This window comes from Chelmon rostratus, chromosome 5, assembly GCF_017976325.1.
Source record: "Chelmon rostratus isolate fCheRos1 chromosome 5, fCheRos1.pri, whole genome shotgun sequence".
NCBI lineage: Eukaryota > Metazoa > Chordata > Actinopteri > Chaetodontiformes > Chaetodontidae > Chelmon > Chelmon rostratus.
Genome location: NC_055662.1, coordinates 11,121,087 through 11,146,184, shown reverse-complemented (window position 1 = coordinate 11,146,184; position 25,098 = coordinate 11,121,087). Strand labels below are relative to the sequence as shown.

At 43.2% G+C, this 25,098-nt stretch overlaps 1 protein-coding gene across 9 annotated transcripts in view; it reads right to left on the bottom strand.

Moving 5' to 3' along the window:
* camk2b1 (calcium/calmodulin-dependent protein kinase (CaM kinase) II beta 1) overlaps positions 1–25,098 on the bottom strand; it is a 79,407-nt gene that overhangs the window by 18,232 nt on the left and 36,077 nt on the right. For 3 of the 9 annotated variants that reach the window (XM_041936678.1, XM_041936677.1, XM_041936679.1), the window contains exons 12-14: positions 24,147–24,189; positions 14,743–14,780; positions 3,392–3,460 (exon numbers count right to left, since the gene is read on the bottom strand). In XM_041936678.1, the coding sequence (XP_041792612.1) occupies positions 3,392–3,460; positions 14,743–14,780; positions 24,147–24,189 (150 nt within the window). Of the gene's footprint in view, positions 1–3,391; positions 3,461–6,634; positions 6,668–14,742; positions 14,781–21,267; positions 21,364–24,146; positions 24,190–25,098 lie in introns of all 9 variants that reach the window. The other 6 variants (XM_041936681.1, XM_041936680.1, XM_041936684.1 and 3 more) reach the window with 3 other exon arrangements.

The window sequence follows — 25,098 nt, the reverse complement described above, 5'->3', positions numbered from 1 at the left end:
TTAAACTGCTGCTCTTACTGGGCTGTTCTAGTAGCACAGTTATTTTAAATGCTTTCAGGTAGATGGTCCTTTGTGTTACGTAAATACAGCCAAGCCCCCCACACACACACACGCACAGGTAACACAGAAAATTAAGGTTGTGTAAGTGCAGGTATAGAGTGTCTCTCCATGGCCTGGCAGCTTTGTAATGAAGGAGTTAACGTATCAAATAGCTAAACAGTAACTTGCTCAAGTCCCTAACAACAGCATGGAGATCACAGCCGCCCTCCCACTCTCTATTCACTTCAAGGATGAGGAAAAAAAAAAAAAAAAAAAAAAAATCTGCTCCATGGTTGTGGTTCCATTCACTCTTAAGCACGTGGACGTAAGCTTCCTGTGAAGCACTTCTGACAGTATTATATGTCTGTGCACATGCGAGGTGGACTGAGGCTTAACCTTTTAACATCAACCTTTTTTTTCTTGCCAATGTGGCATACACAAATGGAAAAGCTTATAAGAGAAGAACTAAGGCCAAAATTTGAATTTATTTATTAATTTGAACGGTAACATCTTCCAGTTTCTGAAAATTTGCTTGTTTAGCATGTGGCTTCAACACAATCTAAATGACATCAGTTCAGACATGGCTCTTTATTTTTTTTTTGTCCTTGTTTTTAATAAGTCATATTTGAATAACGAACTATGCAAATCACACATATCTTCTAAAGCTTGTCAAATATACCTATAGAAAATTCCAGACTTCTAGGCCTAACCTTATGGGAGCTAGGGAGTTTTATGTCTGGTTTCACTGGTGTCTTGGAACCTTTCCAAAACACATCCAAATGGCCAAACTGTGCCAATTCCTTTTACTCATTTCTGCAACACTGGAAAACAATACTGAAGTATTTTATGACGATAAAACCTTTTACATCATTTAAAACATTGTTGATCATCATTTTTCTCATGCGCTGTGTTCAGCTGCATGAGGCAGTCTGTAAGGATGGACTTTGGACTGTGATGCACTGCAATAGCTCGGTTCCCATGGACCCTAAACTAACCATCCCTGCACCATTGGAAAGGGAAAATGATTGGCTACAATTGGGAGTGATTGACTTATTGCTAGACAATGACAGCTTGTTTGTTTGTTTGTGTTTGTTTGATAAAGTTATCAGACGATGAGCAATGAACTTCACAGGATAATACTGACAACTTGGATTAATTTTATGAAAAACCCTTTTGATTCATCACATGCATGCACACATAAAAAACAGGGACACACTCACAGAAGGACAACTGCATATCATAAAATACACTCATGACTGCACCTGTTGCTGCATCAGTATGTATGGCCGTGAGCTTGTCATTTTGCCTTCTCTGACTTCCACTACTAGTTGCTATCGCTGTGTCAAGCTGAGGCTAGGCTACTGCAGGTGATACACACCGTCCACAGGGCAACCACTATGTTATCATGACTTACTGACCAACAGCCTAGAAAAGATATTATCGTTACTTGATTGCATGGAGCTTTCTATAGCCACTGTGACAAAGCTATATTTAGTGTGCAGCAGTTCCAAGAACAAACCCAAACTTTCCCAAGTCTGCAGCTGTGTAACACATCTACGTTGTTGAGATAGTTGTATGGCATCTGGGACTCAGCTGCCAGTGAGTTATGACTGGGCAGATAAATGGCATGATATATTCTGGATAAATAATTTGCAGTAGAAAATAGTGTCAGATACACTATGCTCTCACATACCGATGTACCTCAATACCAGAAAACAACTAAAATGATCAATGTCAATGTTTGCTTACAGAAAAGTTCTGTTTCAGGACAGAAGCCACAGGTTCCCAATAAACGGTCTGAATGCACAAGATAATGAGAAGAGTTTTAATCCTCTCCTCCACATCTGGACTAGTTTTTTCAATGTTGATGTTCAAATGTCTAAATGGTAAATAAAGTTAGAAATAAACACTTTAATTACATGTATGCATTCTTAGTATTCTCGATTAGAGATTTCTCTTATACCTTATTAAAAGGAACCATGGTATCAGAAAAGTAATGCAAACTGACAACACTAAAATGCTCATCTAAATTAGTATTTACAGTAAATGACAGAGAGCAGCCTTCAGTAGCTGTGAAAGGCAGCTTGGCAAAGAGAGAAGAGCACATGCCATGAAACCGTCACCTCCTGTAGTGCTTCACCATGAATGATTTGCACAGCATTCACACAACACTGGAGATTAGCTTGGAGCTGTAGTCATGAGGATGGAGGTTCTTGCTGTTTTTCATCAAAGATGCAGATAATCTTTCCAACTGATTGACGACAATGACAGCAAACAGAATTTTTTGCACCAGTTAAACGATATTGATAGGAAAGACTTGGAATTGGGGCATTACAATAATATGAGGTGTAGTGTCTAAAAAAAAAAAAGAACAAAAAATTCTGATGTTAACTCAATGTCCCTAAAGTCTGACAGCTGCTAATCTTGTGATCTCTGAAACCAAAAACTGTGAGGGAGGTAGGACAATAAAAATGTATGATATGCTTTGGAAAATCGTCAGTATTAATGTAAAACCTACACATTTGTTTATGCTATACACACATTTTGGGCTTATTTATCCAAAATGTGTAGTGTTGGGTGATTATTCTAAAAGATTGACAAATGATAATGGCTTTTAATGACTGAAAGTGATGGCAAATGGAAGTTTCAGCATCAAGTTCATGTCTACAAGTCACCAACAGAAATATGTAAATGAAACCATGTCCACTGAGATCAAGAAGAGAAGCACTCAATGAATGCAAATAACTCAGAAATCTCCCCCAGAGGCCTGATGCCAAGTGAAAGTATAAAAATAGTTGATCATGTGCCGAAGCCTAAGAGCCTGCAGGTTATAATTCCAGCTGATTTAGCTGAGTTTCACACCATCAAAAAAAAGAGGAGGAATTGCTCTCTGAAATCAGCTGGTGTGCCATTTGGCAGACCTTTGGACTCTGATGCTCACGCAGTTGGGAGTCGTTTCTCTACAGAGGCAGAAATAGCAAGGAGGGGGTAAATCGCACTGACAGCCCCGAGCAAGCATTGGCTATCTGTACCTCTTTGGCAAACTTTCACTGACAGAGAAAATGGCATGGCAGCACAATATCAACCCGAGCACAAGTCACATAGTATCCCCACCTGCCATGGGGAAATGTTTCCTGACACCACCTGCTGGTTTAAGACCTTTGCATCTGCTGAGGCCATCGCAGCAGCCAGGCAAAGATCAACCACAATCCACAAGACAAACACAGAGGAATAACAAAGGTAAAAGAGTAGGAGGAGTGGGATAGGGTGAAGGTAGGGGTCTTGAGGGACAGGCCGGCGGTGGGATAAACGGACACACACACAGCTGAAGGGGGGCTTAGGAGGTAAATACCAGAGCAGGTGAAGGGATGTTTCCTTTGGGGCTGGTGACTATGCTGTTTTTGGTGCTGTTTGTCTGGGGCTGTGCAGGAAAGGAGAGGAAAGGGAGGAGACACAACAAGAGTGTTAACAACAGCAAGAGGTGGGTTTGTGAGCGTGTGTCCATGCATGTGTATGTACGCTCTTGGAAGGAAGTTTGTGCCCTTGCATTCCTATCCCTGTGAGAACTAATGAGCTTCTCACCTTGGTGCTTGTGGCATCCTTTTGATTAACTGTCACATCTTTTCAGTTACAATTAAAAAAGATGAGATTTTGACATACCTGTAAATTTTCCCACGACCTCGATACAACAGGTTAATAGAGTTTTGGTTGTGCTACTCAAAGTCCTGAAAGGCTACATTTAAAAATAGACTATGCTTTTTCTTAACTGTCCAAGTTACAGTTCATCTTATTCTCTACCTTTAGACTAAATAACTGTCACTACCCATTCACTTCTACTGTGGTAACCCTTTAATGTACTATAGATTTAGGGTTTGGGCTTAAGTTAGGGTTTAAGGCTACACTTTTAGCCTGTAATAGGTCGGTACTTTAAAATGCCAAATTGAGAGGAGGAAAATTGTGGCTAAGCTGTAATTGAAGGACCCCATAAATACAGTAAGATAAGACTATAGATGTAGATGGCAGGCAGCAGCAGCAGTGATGAAAGGGTAACCTAAAACATTCATTCACAAAACTGATCTGTAATTCTGACAGGTGACAGGAGGCGGGGGTGGGTGAAACTGCGTGACATCATCATGTTGTCACTGCCATCATTTGGCCACGATGAATCACCTTTATAAGGCACAATAAGGTGCTCCTTTGAAGACCACACATCAAAAACGGCCAGTGCTTTATAGCTTAGTTCAATCAGAATGTTATTTGCATTGAATCTACATTACCTTATTTGTCATCACGTTTGGAAAGAATATTAACTAGAAATTGCTAAATGGGGCTCCTTGGTGTGGAAGTGAATCACCAAAGTGACTCACTCTAAGAAGTCACCTACCATTACATAAATCTGCATCATGTAACACAATTACATCAAAGCAATTCCTACAAGTCAGTGATAGAGGTCAAGAGAAGTCATGGATTCCTTAAAGGATAACTTTCGTTTTTTACAACCTGGACCTTATTTCTAGCATTAATTACGACCATTTACTCACCCAGACAACTTTGGTGGCATTTGGAGTCGTTTTGAAGAAATTAGCCCTAGAGGAGCGGCGCATATATCCGTATAATGCGAGTACCCGGGGCATCCATGCGCAGCCTCTATATAACGCATAATCTGTGGCGAAACTCGTTCATATTCCAATATTTTGTTATGATATGCTGGCGCTATTCCCCTCTGAGCCAGCGGTCGGCCAGTTTAGCTGTTGTTTGGCACAGCTATGGTTTGTTATTGCGTATTCGTAGCCGACCGCTGCAGAGTTAGCCGTGTTGTGGCTGGCTGCTCGCAGCGTGCGGCAATCGGTAATGACATCATCCACATCAGAGGTAGTTGTCTAGAGACGCCGGATGTTGATAACATGCCACCACGGGCTCAGAGGGGAATAGCACCAGCATATCATAACAAAATATTTGAATATGAACGAGTTTCGCCGCAGATTATGCGTTATATAGAGGCTGCACATGGATGCTGCTGTACTTAATGCTACAAATAAGGTCCAGGTTGTAAAAAACGAAAGTTATCCTTTAATGCCCCTTTAAGCCTTTGCATGGTGTGACTGTTATATCAATATATTACTTTCAAAGTGGACCAGTGACTTGCAGGATGTGTGTGTGTGTGTGTGTGTGTGTGTGTGTATATGTAAGCCATAATATGAATTTTGTAAACCACTGGGTCTTACTCAAGAGTGAGGAGAGGAAACAAGAAGAGAGCTTATACGTCAGCACACAGCAGTGCAAGCACACACAACACAATGCATATACACGCAATACAGCCATGAAACTAAAAGCTGGTGTAAGATGACAATAAGCTGACAAATAGACATTTCACATACACACACAGCCGTGCCCAAACAAACACTCACAGTCACGCACACATTAAACCCAACTAAAGCTGTTGTCAGCCATCACTCCGCTGTTCCTGCAGGGAAACAGGAAGTGTATTTCTCATCAAAGTAGCATTTAGCAGGTGAGATGTCAACGCTTGTTTGCAGTATCCTCTCAGCGTTGTAGCATTTGCGTCATGAATGACTGTGGGGAGAAAGCACCTCATATTCCTGGATGGCAGTTAAAAAACTGGCAAGATGACAACAGTCCTGACCAAAACTTTGCCATTGGTGGAGACAACTGCTCACGTCCAAATCCAAATATCTAAACCATCTGCCATACTGAAAGCAAAACCATGGCGACATAATGAATGTTGCTCTTCAGAGGACACATGTCAAGAGGAGATCACACATGTTTCCAAGAACAAAGAAGGAGAAAGTGGGTAAAAGTATTCACAGGTGGTGCTACGGGTGGGCAAAGGAGGAAGAGGTGCAGAAGAGATGATGGGTGTGTGGGAAAAAGGGAAATGCCAGGTCAGAGGAAAAAGAAGGTGCCTCAAGGCAGAAAAGAGTGGTCAAATTGAAGTGCCTGAATTTTGCTATTTGGTTTATTACCCTTTATCCTATTTTCCTGCAAATTGCTTTTTCATTTTCCTCATTCAATGAAGTGTCAAGTGCTGTATCAGTGCTTAGAGGTGGTCCCAGGAGCACATATGTCCCCACTTAGCCATGCTTTTATTCCTACGTTTTGTTTGATTGTCTGGTCTTAAAACTACAAGCACGAGCGCTGCCTCTATTTCTGAAAGTGTGCCCCTGACAGATCTGGAGCAGCATCCCTGGAGTAACTCTGATGGAGCTCAAACATCCTGCTTCTATTACGTTTTCAGAATGATGTCAGGGTTAGCTCTATGGCAGTGAACTGTGTGAGGGCCAAAGCTGTCACCTCTGTCTGGCATTGAAGTTTGACTTTCTGTATATGAGCTTTTCTTTAGCTGTGGCTGCTCATGTGGACTTCTCAGTTTCTGTAATTCCTAACAAGGTGCTTCTGCTGTAGCCAATATGTAAAATGACAAGTTCACGTGTAAAATGACCACTGGGTCTCAGATTAAAACTTGAGTGAAGTAAAGGCAGAGAAAAGCTGGATAAAAGAAATATATGAGTTAACAAGTGGAGAGAGAGAGCAAAAACAAGGAGTGACCGGGCAAATGAAGAAATACCATGCTCACCATGTACTGGACAGTAGAGCTGGACTTGCGTTTCTGTCCTCAGGCGATTGATGGATGGATGGATTTATTGACGGATGGATGGATGGTAGAAGAACGAGGGAAAAAGATAAAGTAACCAATGACAAAGAGTGAATGAACTGGTACAAAGTACAAGAGAGAACCTGTCAGTCTAAACCAAAACTTTTCACTTTGATGACAACGTAGTTTTCAAATCCTTAATAAGAGGCGGATCAGACTTCTCCAGACAGCCTGAACAAAGCAGAAGAAGAACAAGTGGTTCCTCTCATAGAAATAAGATCTTCAAGTGTGCAAAAGAAGGCAGGTGCAAGCACAGAAGGAGGAGTGGGGGCTGAAGTGGAAGTCATCAGGAAGAGGACATAAGAGTGGGAAGCAGATCACAGAAGAGTTGTGCAGACAGCAAAACTGCAAGCCTCTATTCTCCTGTCAACAGATTAAGAACATTTGGGGCAACAAGGAGTAAAATGGAGGCATAACAGAGCAGTGAGACAAGGATATCCAAAATGTATCCTGCCAAAATACTAAAGCATCTAAAGCTCCCAGAACTCATTTTAAATTTAAAATCATGACTGGCCCGACACCATGTGCAATCACTTCAATTGAACAAAACTTTGGAAACCTAATATGTTGTACTTTCTCTTATTGTGATTTCAGGCCAAATCTGTGAGATGAAGTTTTGTGGCATTTTATAACTTTATCCAACCACCATATCAGTGCGTAAGAATGCTACATGTCCTAACTTTTAGAAACAAAAAGAAGACACACAGTGTGTTAACAGCACAACAGCACTGTATGAATCGCTGAATGGAGTGGCCTTTATGGGAAGTATCTGGCAGCATGGGAAGCTGACAGTGGTGTGTAGTTAGTGATAGAGAGAGAGGCTGCCTGCTTTAGTGGAGCAGGTGCTACAGCTGAAAAACGTCAGGTGCCATTACACATTGATGAACCAGCGGGAGAAGAAGAAACAGGAGGAGAGGCCAAGGAGAGGAGGTCAAATTCGCCAAAGAGAACAAAAAGGACATGTGGAGGGAAGAAACAGGCGAGAAACAAGTGAAGAGGGAGGGAAGAAGGTGAGCAGGGACCACGGCAAACGAAGAATACGCCTTTAGAAATGGTTCGGGGTGAGTGTGTGTGGGGAGCCTGTTGCTAGGCAATGAGTGCGCCGCAGTGGAAGTAAGCGTCTATTTCTGTCGTCTGAGTTTCCAGGGTCCAGACTGGCAGCTATTCCTGGAACCGGAGTCACATTCCCTGCTGAACCGACTGAGCAGGGAGAAAGGGGAGGGGGGCCATGTGCACTCACACGCACGCACACACTGCCGGACATGCACATAAGCAAACCACACATGTGGACACCCACGCTTACGCACACTCGATGTGCAGGCATGCTCACACCTCCATTTGCGCTTTCATTCTCTTTTCGAACCGACAAACAAATGTGTTGTATTCACACACACGTCACATTTACGTATACACAAACACACACCTGTACGTCCACGTGTATGTGCGCAAAGCTTCGCCTAACATAATGAACAATGCTGAGAGGCGAACACATTCGCTTGCATGTACATCATGTTCCAAGCTTTGTCGCACACTATCATAGTCTGTGGTTTAGGCCTCCACCTTCAGCACCTTCTAAATTTTCCACCCCCTACCCGAACAAGGGTCTGTATCCAATCCCTACTTTCATCTTTTGACTCTACCTCTTTATTTTCTATCCCCTACCCGAACCAGGGTTTGTATTCCCACCCCGCTTTTTCTTGGTGCAGTTGGTGAGAGGCAGGGGTAGATGATGGTAGTGTGGCAATCGGCAGTTACATGTGGCATCTAGGCCTGTGGTAGCATTGTAGCAGCTAACAATAGCTAAAGCGGTGAGAGTATGATAGTATCTTAGCAGTTAGTATTGGTAGCTAGCAATTAACATTAACAGTATAGGTGAATCTAGCGTTATTGTCTTCTTCTGTCTCTCTTAGCAGGTAGCGGTTAGCACATAACATTAGCTAAATGGTAGCATCGGAACTGTATTGTCTTCTTCTGTTCTTCCTAGCGGTTAGCAGTAGCATTAGCAATAGTTAAATGGTAGCATCGGTACTGGCCACTACCTGGAGCATCTCTGGGTCAGTTGAACGTGGCGGTGCTGTTTGGATTGTGTAGGAGCAGTGTGAACTGGCACTAGGGGGGGTGACTCTGGGACGCCGGAGTTCACTGCCTAACCTCCTGGAGGTGTAGTGGGACTAAGTAGGCGAAACACTGTTGAAGGGAGGTTTCCACCTGATGACCCCCAGAGACGTGTTAGGAATCACTGCTCTTTGGCAGGTATAGAGGCAGATTAGAGCTCCAAGGTTCTTCACTGAGAATGAATCCTCTTTTTGAGCACAAGTATCTTGTGTTTAAATTAACTCACAACTAGCTTGGCTAGTGACTGTTGTGAATAGAGCAGCTGACAACATGGGAAAGACCATGTGACTGCTTGGAAAGACAGCTGACAGGAGGGAAAAGACCCCACAGGTGCTGGTATGGGCTAGCAACCCATGGCAGCAGTGGCAAGCCTTAACCTTGCTACAACCAGACTTAGCTACAACCAATATAAGGAAAATACCCCAAGAGTCAGCGAGAGCAGGGGTGGAAGATGACTCACAGGTGGATTGCATGGTAACGAACAGGATAACGGATATGACTATGCCTTGGATACATGACTCAGTGAGGGATGGGGGCACGGACCCATCTCTTAGGGCCAGAGGTAGCAGTACTCAGGTGACAGGGAAGGCAACTAAGGAGAGCAAAAGTTGTGCAGCAGAGGATAAGAAGCTTCAAGTTTGCCCATGTGGCTGGCAGAAAATAACATCAATCCGAGGCCTTAGAACTCATCAGGGAAGGAGGAAGTGTTTAGCGGTGGAAGGGCAGAGTGGCCGCATCGACCAGTATTTCTTGAGAAGTCAGTCGAATCAGTCGGATGAAGTCCAGCGACAGGTAGAAAACCACAGTTCGCAGGATATCAGTAACACTATCCCTGGAGAGGAGGAGGTACGGAGAGGGGATGCAGTTGGTGTTGAGGGCAACAGGCCAGCCAAGGAGAGAAGCATGGAGCAGAAAGCTAGAGTTAAGTGGCCGAGGGCTAATGATAGCAAAGAGTGGGAGGCAGTTGATAGAGATTTATCAGTCATATTAAGCAGGCTTAGAGGAGATGTAGTGGAGAAATTGGATAAAATTGGAGATGTGATCTACTCCTATGGTCGAGAGAGATTTGGGGTGCTTGTCAAAAGGAAAGGCGAGAGGGTGCAGGTCGGCAAGTCTAGGCGGCAAAGAGAAATAGAGAAGTTAGTAAAGGAAAGGAGGCAGTTAAGAAAGCAGTGGAGGAAGGCGACAGAAGAAGAAAGGGAGGGAATTAAGGTGTTGCAGGAGGAACTGAGAAGCAGGTTAGCAGTACTCAGAAGGGCAGAACACCTTAGGGAGAAGAGAAAGAAGAAGGAACGTGCAAGGTCAGCATTTTTTAGGAACCCCTTTAATTTTGTGAAAGGCTTGTTTAATCAAGAAAAAGGAGGGCAACTTAAGGCAACGAAATCAGAGATTGAACAGTATTTGAAGTCGACGTATTCAGATTCAAAGGAGAATAGGAACATAGGTCTTCCACCTGACATGCCACCATTAGGGGAAGTGGAGCAGGAGATGGATGTGAGCCCACCTAGGTGGAGAGAAGTGGTGGAGGTGGTTAGGCGTGCAAAGGCTTCTTCGGCCCCAGGGCCTAATGGAGTCCCCTACCGTGTCTATAAGAGTGCACCTGGCATCTTAAGGACACTATGGAGATACCTGAGAATAGTTTGGGAGAAACAAAGTATTCCAAGAGCATGGCGCAGGGCAGGAGGTGTCTTCATCCCTAAGGAGAAGGAGTCATCGGACCTTAGCCAGTTTCGGATGATTTCTCTCCTAAATGTTGAGGGAAAGATTTTCTTTAGTATCGTAGCACAGAGGCTGGCTAAATACTTAGAAAGGAATGGTATGATAGATACGACAGTGCAAAAAGCAGGGATACCAGGATTTGCGGGATGCTTAGAGCATACTAGCATGATTTGGCATCAGATTCAGACAGCTAAGAGGGAGAAAAGAGACTTGAATGTTGTATTTTTAGATCTGGCTAATGCGTTTGGGTCAGTGCCACATAACCTTATTTGGAGTTCCTTTGACTACTTTAAAGTGCCGGAGATAGTTGTTAACTTGGTGAAAGCATATTTCCAAGACATCAGACTGTGTGCAAGTATCGCAGAGCTCACAACAGGCTGGCAAAGATTGGAGGTTGGTATTATGGCAGGATGTACAGTGTCCCCGCTAGCTTTCACAATGGCTATGGAGGTAATTATTAGGGCTTCCAAGTGGGTCGTAGGTGGAGAGAGACGGCAGAATGGAATGCGTCTTCCACCAATTAGGGCCTATATGGATGATATGACACTGCTAACTTCAACAGTGCCATGTACAAGGAGGTTGTTAGATAAAGTCAATCAGAATCTCAAGTGGGCTAGTATGAAGATTAAGCCTAGTAAGTCAAGGAGTATTTCAATATACAGAGGGAAAGTAAGTGATAGAAAGTTTGCTATAGATGGTGAGGAAATCCCAACAATTAGGGAGAAATCAGTTAAGAGTCTAGGACGGTGGTACAATGTGGACCTGAATGATGTTGAACAGGTTGTGCAATTTAGAAAGGATGTTGCAGAAGGGCTGGAGAGAATAGATAAATCAGGGCTCCCAGGAAAACTGAGGTTGTGGTGCTTGCAGTTTGGCTTGTATCCTAGGTTAATGTGGCCAATGTCAGTATATGAAGTCCCATTATCTGTAGCAGAGAGAATGGAAAGGCTAGTTAGCTCTTATATTAGAAAATGGTTGGGTGCTCCCAGGTGCTTAAGCAATGTAGCTTTGTATGGGAAAGGAATGCTTCAGCTGCCAGTATCCAGTCTAACAGAGGAGTTTAAATGCACTAAGGTTAGGACAGAACTTTTATTATCTGGGAGTAAGGACATGTTAGTTAGCAATGTGGTTCCGAATCCTTCTGGGGGGAGGAAATGGAACCCAAGGGCAGCAGTGCAGGAGGCAGAGGCAGCTCTTAGGCATGCAGAAATAGTAGGAAATGTTCAATTTGGCCGGGGAGGCTTGGGGCTTGGCCCAGGCAAACCAGTGTGGAATAAAGCAGGTCTAAAGGAGAAAAGAAAGCTTGTAGTGGAACAGGTGCGTAGGCAGGAGGAGTTGTTAAGAGGGGCAAAAGCAGTTGGTCAAGCCAAACAGGGACAATGGTTGAATTGGGAAGGTGTTGAGAAGAGGAAACTTAGTTGGAGGGACCTGTGGAATATGGAGGAAGGCCGTATTAAATTTCTGATAGGGGCGACATACGATGTGTTGCCAACCCCGCAGAACCTAAGTCTCTGGGTACAGGGCGATCAATCGTGCCCACTCTGCTCAGGTACAGCAAGTTTAAAGCACATTTTGTCAGGTTGTAGAATTAGCTTATCACAAGGCCGGTATACATGGCGGCATAATCAGGTGCTGAGAAGCTTAGCCGCAGGCATTGAGGAGAGAAGGAAGCAGGTGAATTCTGGAAGTTCTAGAAAGGAGAGGTTAGATGTGCAGTTTGTTCGAGAGGGGGAGAAAAATAAAGCTGCTAAGTCAGGGAGAAAGCAGGGAGGTGGCTGCCTGGTAGGGGCTGATGATTGGCAAATGCAGGTTGACTTGGGAGGACAGCTAGTTGTGCCCCAGGAAATAGTTTATAGTAATCTGAGGCCAGACATTGTCTTATGGTCCATGAGTAAAAAGACTGTGTATTTTATTGAGTTAACAGTCCCTTGGGAAAATTCAGTGGAGGCAGCTTATGAAAGGAAGAAGACTAAGTATGCAGATTTAAAGACAGAATCTGAGCAGAGGGGATGGAAGACCAGGGTCTGTCCGGTTGAAGTGGGGTGTAGAGGTTTTGTTGCAGGGTCAGCTGTTTCACTGTTGAGGGAGCTGGGAGTGCATGGGCAAAATTTAAGAAAGACAGTGAGGGAGATGTCAGATGAGGCTGCTAGGTCTAGTCAGTGGATATGGATCAGGAGAAATAATAGTAGTTGGGGGGTGAAATAGGGACAGTGGGGGGGCAGGCAGAGGACATGCATGCCTAACCCGGCAAGAGAAGAGGTTAAAGTCTGAACAAGACACCTCTCCTCTGCTCTGCTTTCCCCGCCCCATCTTCTCGCTCTGCCAATAGGAAGAGAACCAGGAAGTTTAGATAAGGTGGGGGTGTGGCCAGCTAGAGTCTCTCTTTGTGACCATGCGGCCTGTTCAGGTGAGTTTGCGTGGTAAGACACAGAGTTGGCTTGTTTTTTGATCTTTTTGGTTGTTTTCCTGTTTTGTCTGCTTCTTGAAGGAAATGTTAGGGTTTGTTTTCCTGCTCTGTTTGCTTTTTGAAGGAAATGGTAGGGTTTGCTGCTTCTTGAAGGAAATGTTAGAAGAGGCTGTTAAATCTAGTCTGTGGTTTAGGCCTCCACCTTCAGCACCTTCTAAATTTTCCACCCCCTACCCGAACAAGGGTCTGTATCCAATCCCTACTTTCATCTTTTGACTCTACCTCTTTATTTTCTATCCCCTACCCGAACCAGGGTTTGTATTCCCACCCCGCTTTTTCTTGGTGCAGTTGGTGAGAGGCAGGGGTAGATGATGGTAGTGTGGCAATCGGCAGTTACATGTGGCATCTAGGCCTGTGGTAGCATTGTAGCAGCTAACAATAGCTAAAGCGGTGAGAGTATGATAGTATCTTAGCAGTTAGTATTGGTAGCTAGCAATTAACATTAACAGTATAGGTGAATCTAGCGTTATTGTCTTCTTCTGTCTCTCTTAGCAGGTAGCGGTTAGCACATAACATTAGCTAAATGGTAGCATCGGAACTGTATTGTCTTCTTCTGTTCTTCCTAGCGGTTAGCAGTAGCATTAGCAATAGTTAAATGGTAGCATCGGTACTGGCCACTACCTGGAGCATCTCTGGGTCAGTTGAACGTGGCGGTGCTGTTTGGATTGTGTAGGAGCAGTGTGAACTGGCACTAGGGGGGGTGACTCTGGGACGCCGGAGTTCACTGCCTAACCTCCTGGAGGTGTAGTGGGACTAAGTAGGCGAAACACTGTTGAAGGGAGGTTTCCACCTGATGACCCCCAGAGACGTGTTAGGAATCACTGCTCTTTGGCAGGTATAGAGGCAGATTAGAGCTCCAAGGTTCTTCACTGAGAATGAATCCTCTTTTTGAGCACAAGTATCTTGTGTTTAAATTAACTGCATGAACACACAGACACATTCATGGAAGTTCTGTGTGGGATGTGTCACTGCGGCGTGTGCATGTACGAGCGTGGGATGGTGAGAGATCTTCATTAAAGGATGAACAGGAATGTGGGGTTAAAGACCAGATGGGGTGTGCAGGAAAAGGAAGCACTGAAAGAGGAGGAAGAGACAGAAATGAAGGGACGAGAGGCAGAGGAAGTGAAGAAAAAAACGAATGGGGAGTGCTGACAGATGGTTACATTTAATAATGGAGATGGAGGTGGCAATGAGCTGAATAATGGCAAATTAAAATGAAGGGTGCTTTTGGAAGGATGTGCTAGTTGAGGCTTGTACTGGCAGGCAGCATACAGGCACATACACACACATGTACACAGCCGCATGTTCACAGATACGTGTCCAGAGTAGAGCTGTGGATTTTTACAAAGAAATCTGTGAATGTCTTTACACACCCAAAATGGTGTGCCAAACTCAACAGAAAAATCCAGCAGCCCTAACACAGACACACACCATCTGAAAACACAACCACAATGTCCACATATATCACAAGACACAACACATCCAATGAGATTATGAGATACACGTCATGAGGCATAAAATTAATGAGAAACACATTCGACAGCAAAGAGAGAGAGCTGTAGTAGGCAAAAGTGAGATCAGACAGATTAGGAAAGTAGCAAATAGTGGAGCAGAGAAAAACAACAATGAGGGAGAAGAGGCAGAACTTGTACGTCCGGGAAATTAAGCAAGGGGGAGTGAAGAGGAGGAGGGAGGGGAGAGAAGTGGGAGGACGACTCGTGGCCCTTACCTTCACATCTGCCTTTTTGTTGAGCAAGGTCTTAGCTGCTGCAAGGACAAACACAGGGAAAAATATACAGTCAGAGATGGAGACGAAGAGAAGCAGAGAAGTAAAGCAACAATGACTTTTTGAGTGATTCACGATATCCCCTACATCTCTAAACTACAATGAAGAGATAACGTTCTTTGTGAAATAATGTTCTTTACTGACGTCTGTGGTAATATTGTCCTTTCTGCAAAGCAATGGCTCAGCTGAGGTAAACTTAGGCTGAAAGAGCAAGGGCACTTCAGTACCTTTCTAATATGATCTGTTTTCTAACTGCAGCACAGTGACTCTTCCAGCGAGGCAACCCTGCCACCTCTAGAATTCACTACATACTAGAAATTAGTAATTGATCAACCTATAGCTCATATAGGACAACCTGTCGTGATAATTTTTTCTCACAAATGCAGCATGTATCTTCAATTACGTTGAACTTTCATTGATGCATTTCCTTCTAGTGGTGCTGTGCAGCCAAGATACCCTCTAAAACTAACTTCCTGCCAGAAATCAATACAGAAGCTTGTGTGCGTCAAGCTCATTATGCAATCACACGATCTGTTAACTAAATAGGTGTCTTAGAGTGATGTAAGGGCTTTTATAGATCTAGCAACAATGTAGGTCCCACGGTGTTCAATGCCAAATGTGGATTCCGGTGCTGTCTCTCAAGCCAATACCCATCACCATATTTATTTTTCCTGTCCGTCTCGAGTCTAGCTTCACAGTCCAGGTGCTTTAGGGCCAGAACCCAAAGCTTTGTCCTTCAACAATACAAAGATGTTGCTGTCAGTGAAAGAAAAATGTACTGTAATTCATTGGTTCACATCAATTCTTGTTCCAAGGTCCCCTCACGGCTGTAAGGAAGCTGAACCAAAAATGGCTGCCTCGCACGGCAACCATCTAAAACCCAACAACAAGCCCTGCCTTAAAGAACTCTGGAGGCCTTAAGGAGGATTAGTCTTCAGTCTGCTCTCTAATGAAGGGTAATGAGGGAGGGGGTGAGGGAGGAGGGTAGGAGAGGACGAACGATACTGTAGACACAGTCCTCTGATGAGCATAATACCCATAATCCCTTACAACAGTAGAAACTGTGTGCCGACAACAGAAGATGGTCCGCAGGGCATTCACCGTGACTGCACTGCTACAGCACGGATAGCAAGGTGGTCTGATTGCATTAGATAGATACATGCTCACCCAGAGGGGCCCCAAAATAAGAGCCAGACTCTGTGATGTGCCGGTTGAGGCTGTGGGTGTGTCTGTGAGGGTGTAGACGGAGGATTAACACTCACAAGACACCAGATGTCGATGAGATTGGACTAGCAAATGTGTGTATTTTCACTGCTTGATACCAAATATGCACACAGGGGACTTCTTGGCACTGCTCAGCTGCAACTCTTGACACATCCTGGAATTTACATTTCCCATTTTGGATGATATCTGTTTGGCTATTGCACATGTCAAACAGTTAGAACATTGATTTCTGTGTCTCTGTGACTGTAAATGAACCACTATAAAAATAACTACAGGTCCTGATTATTCACTGTCATCGTCAACATAAATGTATACATACTGTAAATTTCTTTTTATATATTACCTATTTTCAGTTCAGTCTTTTGTTCGTAGACTTTTTTGTCGTCACTGAGCTGTACATCTTTCTTGTCTATGCAAGTACATTGAGTGCAACATATAAATTGCATTCTCGTTGCAATAATATTAATTGAATTGTAAATTTGGATTTTTTTGCTAAAAGTTTAAAGGCGAGCTTCATGAAATGTGTCATCAAAGCAAAACTAAAGTGTGTAGGATTTAGGGAGATCTATGGGCAAACTGGAATATAATATTCATAAGTATGTTTTCATTAGTGTCTAATCACCTGAAAAGAATTAGAATGGCTGTGTTTTGGTCACCTTAGAATGAGCTCGTTATATCTACAGAGGGAGCGAGTCCTTTTCTACGGAGCCCGCCCTGTTGCACTTCCACATTTCTACAGGAGCCCAGAATGGACAAACCAGACACTGGCTCTACAGAGAGGGCCTTGCAATCTGCGACCTCACTGCTAGATGCCACTAAATCCAACACACTGGACCTTTAAAGCAGCATCCGTGCCATAGAACGGCTAGGTAACTCTATATGGGAAGCAATCTCCCTGACTCACACTCGTAGTTTCTATAGTAGTATGGCTACACTATAAAGAATACACGGGCAAAATTAATTTGGGAAATGCTGGTGTCTATCACCTGCCAGCTCAAGTGCCAGACTCCCCCTCTCGGACTCCCCTCGATGTTATCCTTCCTGGGACTTTTTACAGGGGCTGAGTGCAATTTCAAGTCGAATCAGATGCAATCACATCAGCAGCCAGCCATGTTACATAAAACACTATTTCTGGCAGTCTGGGATTTTTTTCCCCCTTTCTTTCTCTGTCCTTCTTTCCTCTCTCTCTGAACATGAGAAATAGCTCCTCTCAGATTTTCTCACTTTCTTTTCCAAACAAGCCTCCAAGCCAGCTACATTGAACTTTGAACAGAAGGCAGAATTTCATCACAATTTCCATTGGGCAGTGATTTCTTATGGGGAACAGAGGTCCAATCGCAAGATGGCCAATTCAATGTCTAGTGTAGGCCTGTCTCAGTCCTTTTCAGTAAAATAACTCATCCTTACAAGCAGACTTTTCAAGCTGACATGTGAAAATCGAGACAGTGATGGAGAGCGCGATACAGGGGAGGCAGGGTGTGTAGAACACATCACTACCACTTTTTGTCCTGGCTTTCTTTTCGTACTTTTCTGCCTCAGCGATACAGTATCTCATGTTTGAAGTTTGCATATTCAGCAGTCAATGAAGGCGCAATGGGAAGTCATAAAGGGAGGCATGTAAGAGTGGCATGAGTGCATGTTTTATTGTGCTCTTCTTCCTCCTTCCAAAGGCTGGTTGTTACTGAGGAGAAGAAATGGGGTCAAAATAGTGTCAAGTTCATTGTCTTGTATTCTTTGCGGGCTTGGTGGAAAAGGAGAGGATATGAAAGAAGAGCAGAAATGAGGAGTGAAGAGGAATGAGAGTAATATGGGAATTTCACTGTGCTCTTTCCAAACACCATTATTCTGTTAAAGTAGAAAACTGGATCTTCCAAAAAACCCGAACTGAAGGTTGCTAAAAATGCCTTAAAGTCCAGTGAAGAAGAGGACACCACTGTGGAAACCTGAAAAATCAAAGGCAGCTTAATTTAAACCAAAGGTGGACAAGCAAGGGACGCTCCTTACCTTGCCACAAATTACACATGAAGCAAGAAGAGAGGGGAGGAAGAGATTAAAACAAATGCACCGCTGTAAATTCCAATTAAAAACACGCAAGATGCACCACTGCAAGAGCGACGCAAGGATGGGCATGGATTCACTTGAAGAATCAGCGATAATCCAGAAAAAAAAAATATAGTTGCAGGAGGAACCCACTGGGCTGCAAAAGTTCCTCAAGAAATGTTTTTACACATAGCACGTTGAAGCCCAGGACACATTAAACGATATTTGCTCTACCCCTGGATGAGGATCGGGTGAGGGCTAGTACATAGTCAATGTTTTTGTGTATATGAATATGCAAGATAAAGCGAGGCCCCCAGTAAGCCAGTGAGGCAGAGTGAGGATGATAGGGGGAGACAGCCCACTATAAATATTTGATTGGAGCCTAGTGTAGGCTGAGGGACACAGAGAGGGCCGTCGAGTCCGGGTGGTGCACAGAAACAAGGACACTGCCACCACTTCTGTCTCCTTAGCTCAGTGTTAAGACTGTCATGTAAAGCTATTTGTCATTTATGGCATTAGGTCGGGTTCACATTTATCAGAATGTCCTCCCAAAGTACTGCTCTTGAACTTCACTGTTAAATATCTGTGCTGCTGAAAATACAAAAAACATCACTTAGTAGTCACTGAAAGAATAATCTGAAGCTCACATTTGGGTTTTATGAGCAATAAGAGCCTCCAAATAAACATTATTTTTTAAAACTACCATCATATACTGTGAAACCACATTTTTTCTCAAGAGGAGGCTGAGTAAACAACAGCTTAAGGCAAGCAAATATTAGATTTACATTTTTCAGGAGGGCATGAATAAGGCTCTAAGGGTACGCCCGTGTTGCTCTGTTTCAGCTGCAGGCGTAAACAGGCAACTGTTTGATAATAAGCTGATGTGACAATAGCATGTCAGCGCTTCTGCAAGTTTTATTTGGTTTTATCTTTATGCATCTCTAACACTTTTGAAACATCAACTGTGGTGGTGACTACACTAACAGTGTAACTAACAGTGTGTTCAGTCAGAAAGTGAAGCAAAGTTTCGCCTTCTGCCATTTCCATGAATTTGGCCGAGCGACTGCTAAAGCAGTCCGTGTTAATTCCCCCCAAACAGCTGACACACCGATTGTAAAGATGAAAGCTGTAAGATAGCAAGCGACGGACGCACCGTCTGTGACTGTGGGAGTGTGTCTGTGCTTCAGTTCAGCTGAGCTCACCTCATCAGACGCTGGTGCTTTCTGCTATTTTCGTCTAGTCTTTCTCATTTTTCCTTGTCTTTTGTCTCTATGCGTTTATGAAGCAGACTCCTAAAACAGAGGGATACATGTGACTTCTCCACTCCAGCTGAAACATTTTCACCCTGTGCGGACACTTTGTGGAGTTATTTGAATCACGTGTTTCCATTGACTTTGTAAAGAATAGCGCTCCACCTAATTAAACTGGCCTCACCTTCTGTCTGAACACACAGGAAGATTGGACTAACAGAGACAGCTTAAACGGTCTGACTTTACGAGAACCTGCCCAGCCTTGCATCTTCCACAGTGTTCACCATGCACAAAAATCCCCCCGTGTTGCAGCGCATGCAACAGTCCAGTGCCCCATGCAGCATTCACCGACAGCTCTTGGGCAGTTCCATCCTTAAAGTGACAGGAGCCAGCTTTCCAGTGTCATTGTCAGACAGAGAAAAGAAAAGAGAGGGAAAGAGGAGTGATGGGACGATTCTGAAATGGAAATGATGAGGGAAAGATGAAACTGTGTGGGAGTGGGAGTGATACGGGTGGAGTCAACAGTGACCGGAGAGCTGGATATCGACAGAATATAGGAGAGGGAATGGAGTAAAATGGAGTGGGGATGTGACAGAGGTAAGATGGAAGGAAATGGGTGAGAAGAAAAAAAGAGAAACAGGAAGACAGGACAGCAGTTTGGTTGGGTCGAGGCCATGCTCTGTGGCTGTGTCTAGAGATGAAGATGATGGGATGAATTATGGGTCAGTAGCGATGACAGAGCAGCGATGGGCCCTGCAGCCTATCAAATCTCAGACAGGAGGTGACAGATGTGCTGACATGGAAAGTAACAGCAGTAGCTGGTTTCCATCGAAGTCCTTAAAAATAAGGAAGCATCAACATACAATGAGCAAATTAATTGAAATGTTCACTGAAACATCTCCATTAGTGCAAAAAATAATTTGCCATTTGCTTTAAAGTCATACTATGTAGGATTTATTGAGTAAGTGAGAGAGAGAGAGAGAGAGGGAGGGAGGGAGAGAGACAGACAGAGAGAGAGAGAGAAGGAGGGAGGGAGGGAGGCGGAGGTTGAGCGAGGTAGACAAGGCCAAAAGCCTTATCTTGCAATGCTAACAAAAGTGAAAAACAAGTTGTGTATCCACTCTGTTTCGGATTTGCTCCAAAATGTAGTGGGTTTTTGCTTGGCATGTGCTACACCCTTCCACCATGTTTCATGAAAATCGGGCCAGTAGTTTGTCCGTAATGCTGCTGACAGACAAACAAACTGAACTGAAACGTAACCTCCTTGGTGGAGGTAATACAGGCCGAGGACAGGGTCTGTGTAGATAAATACAGGGTCATAAGTGATGACTGACGATTATTTTTGTAAGACTCTATAAAATGTGTTTTAGGAAAATCCTGCATAGTATGCCTTTAAGAAGAAATTTTCCTCAATAACTGTGATGTAGGTTTAAAAGGAGGGGTTTATCTTGGTGATAAAATTACTTTTTATGACAACTTCCTTGGAAAGCTACGCCTACCATCACTCTATTTGCATCTATTTGACAATTAGTTGTATTAAACAAAAGCCTTCCTTGGATGAAAACATGAAATATGGCCAACAACAGCTAAACTGACCTTTGACCCTGAAACGATTTTTCCCACTTTTCTTATTGATGTTTTTGGCGTTGAAAAATGCTTACTTGCCTTAACCTAGTGGATGGAAAATACCTTGGCTGCATCACAAAACCTGCTTAAGTTGGATGGAAACATAGCTAATGCTGCAGATGATGAGTAAATGGGAGATGTTGTCAGTGATGTCGTCAGCCATCATGCTCCGAGCTCCCATGCTGAGGAAGGAGGGCGGGGGGAGGCAGAGGAAACTGAAAGAGGGATAATATAAGAGGAGGGAGAATAAGAATTGAGTTTAAAAGACAGGAGCAGAGAGGGGGGAGCGGGAGAGGGGTGGCGTGCCTTGGGTGAGCCACCATGCTACCTTGTTCCACCAGCCCTGCGGTGGTGCCGGCGGCTGCAGCCACTGCTGCTGCGGCCGCAGTGACAGAGGCTGGAGCGGTGGTCTGTCTGCTGCCCACTGTTAGGAGTCCGATACCCAGTCACACATGGAGAAACAGAGTTACAAGGACAGTGAAACAGAAGTGAGTGAAGACCAGGAGGTAAAGATGGAGAAAGGGTGGAGCGACATCCAGAGAGAGGGTCAAAGAAAATGTGAAGAAGGGGTGAGTCAGACACAGCAGGAGATACGTGGGCAGGGTGGGGAAAAAGAAAGATGAGGTGAGACATGAAAGGGCAGAGACAAACAGGGCTCATTAGTTTAGAGAAGGGGGATTAATTCATATACACAGATCACTGACATTATTTGGCTGTGATGCAAATTCTGTCACATTTGCATCCGCTGCTCCGACAGAAGATCAGCAGAGAAAAATGTCAGGGAGAAACACAGATCTCAACTTTCATCTGAGAATCTCTGACGCTTGCATTTTGTCTCTATGTATCCCTGAAAATAGTGTTATTGTTAGGATGACGATGGAGATAATGATAAGAGAATTTAGTCAATGTTAGTAAATGTTAGACTTGCAGCGCTCACTGGCCTCACTAACTGTCAGTAACATTTTAAATCTACAATCGGCAGTTTACTCTTGCAATTCATTTTACTGCGATCAAAACAAAGTGGTTGCTTCATTAAGGATACACACTGTAGGGATATACAATTCTACAATTTCAAACTTCATATTTAAATCTCAGCTTCATCCTTACAACCTTAAATGGTGTGAACTCTGCAAGACATTACATCAACACATGGAGGGAAATAGAACCGCCTCTGTGTCAGCACAGGGACACGGATACACTGATCTGTATAATGCATGATTCATATTAAATGCTGAGAATATAGTAACCTGTTATGCAAAGCACTGATGTTGGCTTATGCGTTGATGTAATGTGCCACGGCTATCTTTTACTGGAGGTCTGGTTCTTATTTTTGCCTTTTTAGTAATTTCTCATCCTCCCTCTGACTCATTCACCAGATGACCTCACACTTAAAATGGAGTACTGCTTCCTAAGAAGAGGAAAGAGAGCGAGAAAAAGGTGTTTAAGAGCGGTGACAAAGCCAGGCCACACACCTGGCTCAGTGTGTGCGTGGGAGCTAAAGAGCTGAGTGCTTGTTTAGTTGATGTTCAAATCATTCCCCATTGCAAAGCAGTGTCAGAGTGGCTGCTGTCATTTTTCCTGAAGCAGCATGCTTGCACACGCACACACACACAAACATCACCCACATCTACTGTATAAATTCAAAACACAGACGTGCTGTACGTGAACACAGACTCAGTGGTTGTGATTTCATTAAAAAAAGCCCTTAAGTTCAACAGTTATTAAGAAACTGCTTTGAATTTATTTGACAATCCACTCCAAAGATTACCCCCCAAAATCCACCACTTTCAAAGATGAGTGTCAGTCACTCAAATGAAGCTTCCAAACTATCTTCAGGCAAACCTGGCTGCACTTACAGAGTGCTTCCACACAAGCACTGACTTCTTGTTGCATGGTGAATGGAAAAATCATTCCACAATGAGTTCTCATTTCACTGACCACAATAGTGCTGAAAATGCCTCATTAAGTAAAACTGATCTATTTTGTTGAGAAATACTTAAATGTGTGGATCCCACTGTCTAAGTCATAAATTAGGAAAAACGAGGTCCAATTCCTGACTGTCTCTGAGACAGCCTCAAGAGGTGGGAGATACAGATGTTATATTTAGATTAGAGCAGAGATTTAAGATCAACATTAACATCTATTACAGAGATATACACAAATACAAAGACAGCTATACAGACATAAACACATCCACAGCTTGCAGATCAAATTCAGTATTTCCCCAGATTTCCAAAACACTTCTACTTGAGGTTCAAGTGGTCTTAGCGTGTTGAACTATTCCACAATAAGGACATTGAGAGCATGGTATAACCACTGTCAGTGTGGACCTCTCTCCTCAGCTCAAGCATTGCTTCAATAGATAATGAGAGCAAGGAAGAAACACTTCAGCTACAGGTTAGCTAAAAATGCAGATTTGATAACTGTTCTTCGCTGTTTAGTTAACACTCACTGATTATATGAAAATACAAAAAAGGAGACAACATTCTGCATTACGTGGGATTAAGTACTATTACCTCAGTTAAAAAAATAAAATACCCAAATAAAAGAAAAGGGAAACACTGAAGTCGCACTAAGGTGAAATGAAAATGATATTTTGCTTTCTACAGCATGCTTTTCAAACTTTACATACATATACATACAGTATATATATCTTTGTCAATAGAAACAAATAGCTCTGTCATTCAGTGTTTACTGTTACAAGTGTTTACAAGACATGTCAGCACTTTGGCAGAACTGAACTTTAAAAGGAAAAGTCTGACATCATTTTATCTTTCTTTTTCCATGTTGTTCAAACGTGAAAGTGACACTCCTCACAAGATTTAACTTCTAAGTGTCCAAGACTCACCTCCTGTAGGCTTTAAAAGGTTTGCAGTTTGCTTCTTCAGAAAGAACAAAGGCAGTGGCCAGCTTGGATTTGTGGCACTTACATTGGATAAGTCAGGTTTTGGGTGAAGTGTCACTTTTATGAGCCACAAAGTCCTCCAAAATGGTGACATGTTCCTTAAAACCAAACTGCTATAGACTGTTTATATTCAACACACATTTCAGTCTCCCTCAGTAGTTAAGTATTTGCTTATCAAAACAATTGGCATGCAGATAATATAATCCCTACATTGAGCATGTGCACTGACTGATGGTTCACTGATATGAATGTTAGATTTACAGCAACGGGGGATATAAGATTCATGGGCAGATAACACTTACCAGAGAAATTTCGAGAAACCAGCATGGTAGTAAGAATGGCCCCCTGTGAGCAAAACAAAGAGGAAGAGCTATTCAGTTTTAATTATTTAAAACAGTAACAAAATAATTTTGACAATTTAATACAAATAAACAAAGTTCCACTCTGTGTCACTGACTGATGTACATTATGTACCACAGTGGTGATTCAACCAATATGATGATTAAAGCTTTTAAATTTGGGCATCACTGAAGCCAACTAAATAACTTGAGCAGTAGGTTCGATGTGGGAAACTGTTTTTCATACAGCAACGCAAGCTCAGCTGGTTTTGTTGTGACAGGAAAGCTGCTGCGTGATGCGCCGATATGTGTGTCTGTTGCTGCTGTATGTAAATGTACTTGATAGACACGCCTTGTGGTACACTGACTGTCGTACTTACATAATATACTTTGGGTTTTCTGCCAAATAAATGCTGTTGAGATGCCTCATGCTGCCCCTTGCCTAACTCTGAGAATGAATCACATTACATTTACTAATTAACCTACTATTTAACCCTATTATGGTGCAGGTTACTCCTTCCAAAACACATCATTTGTCATTTTCATTCCTGTCTGAAGCTGCAGAAATCTGTTTTTTTATTATTTTAGATATGTTCCCTTACATTGCTAATAGAGTGAAAAAAGGTAAAATCATGTTTTGAGGAGAGTATACCTTTTTTTTCTAATAGGTTGAGAGGCTGCTACTAAATAGCTTGCTGGAAACAGCGAAATGAAGATTCCTTCTCCTTTTCTGCCCTCTTTTCTTTCCTCAATTAATTCAATTGGACAATAGGAAAAAAAACACAAATGGCATTGGGTGCTTTTCTGCTCTGAGTTGAACTTTTTTCAAGTCAAATGGATCAGAGCGCTCCTGCAAAAATGCAGGGCGCCCCGGGCACATAAGCAGCGCACAAAAGTCTTACTGCCAATAGAAAAC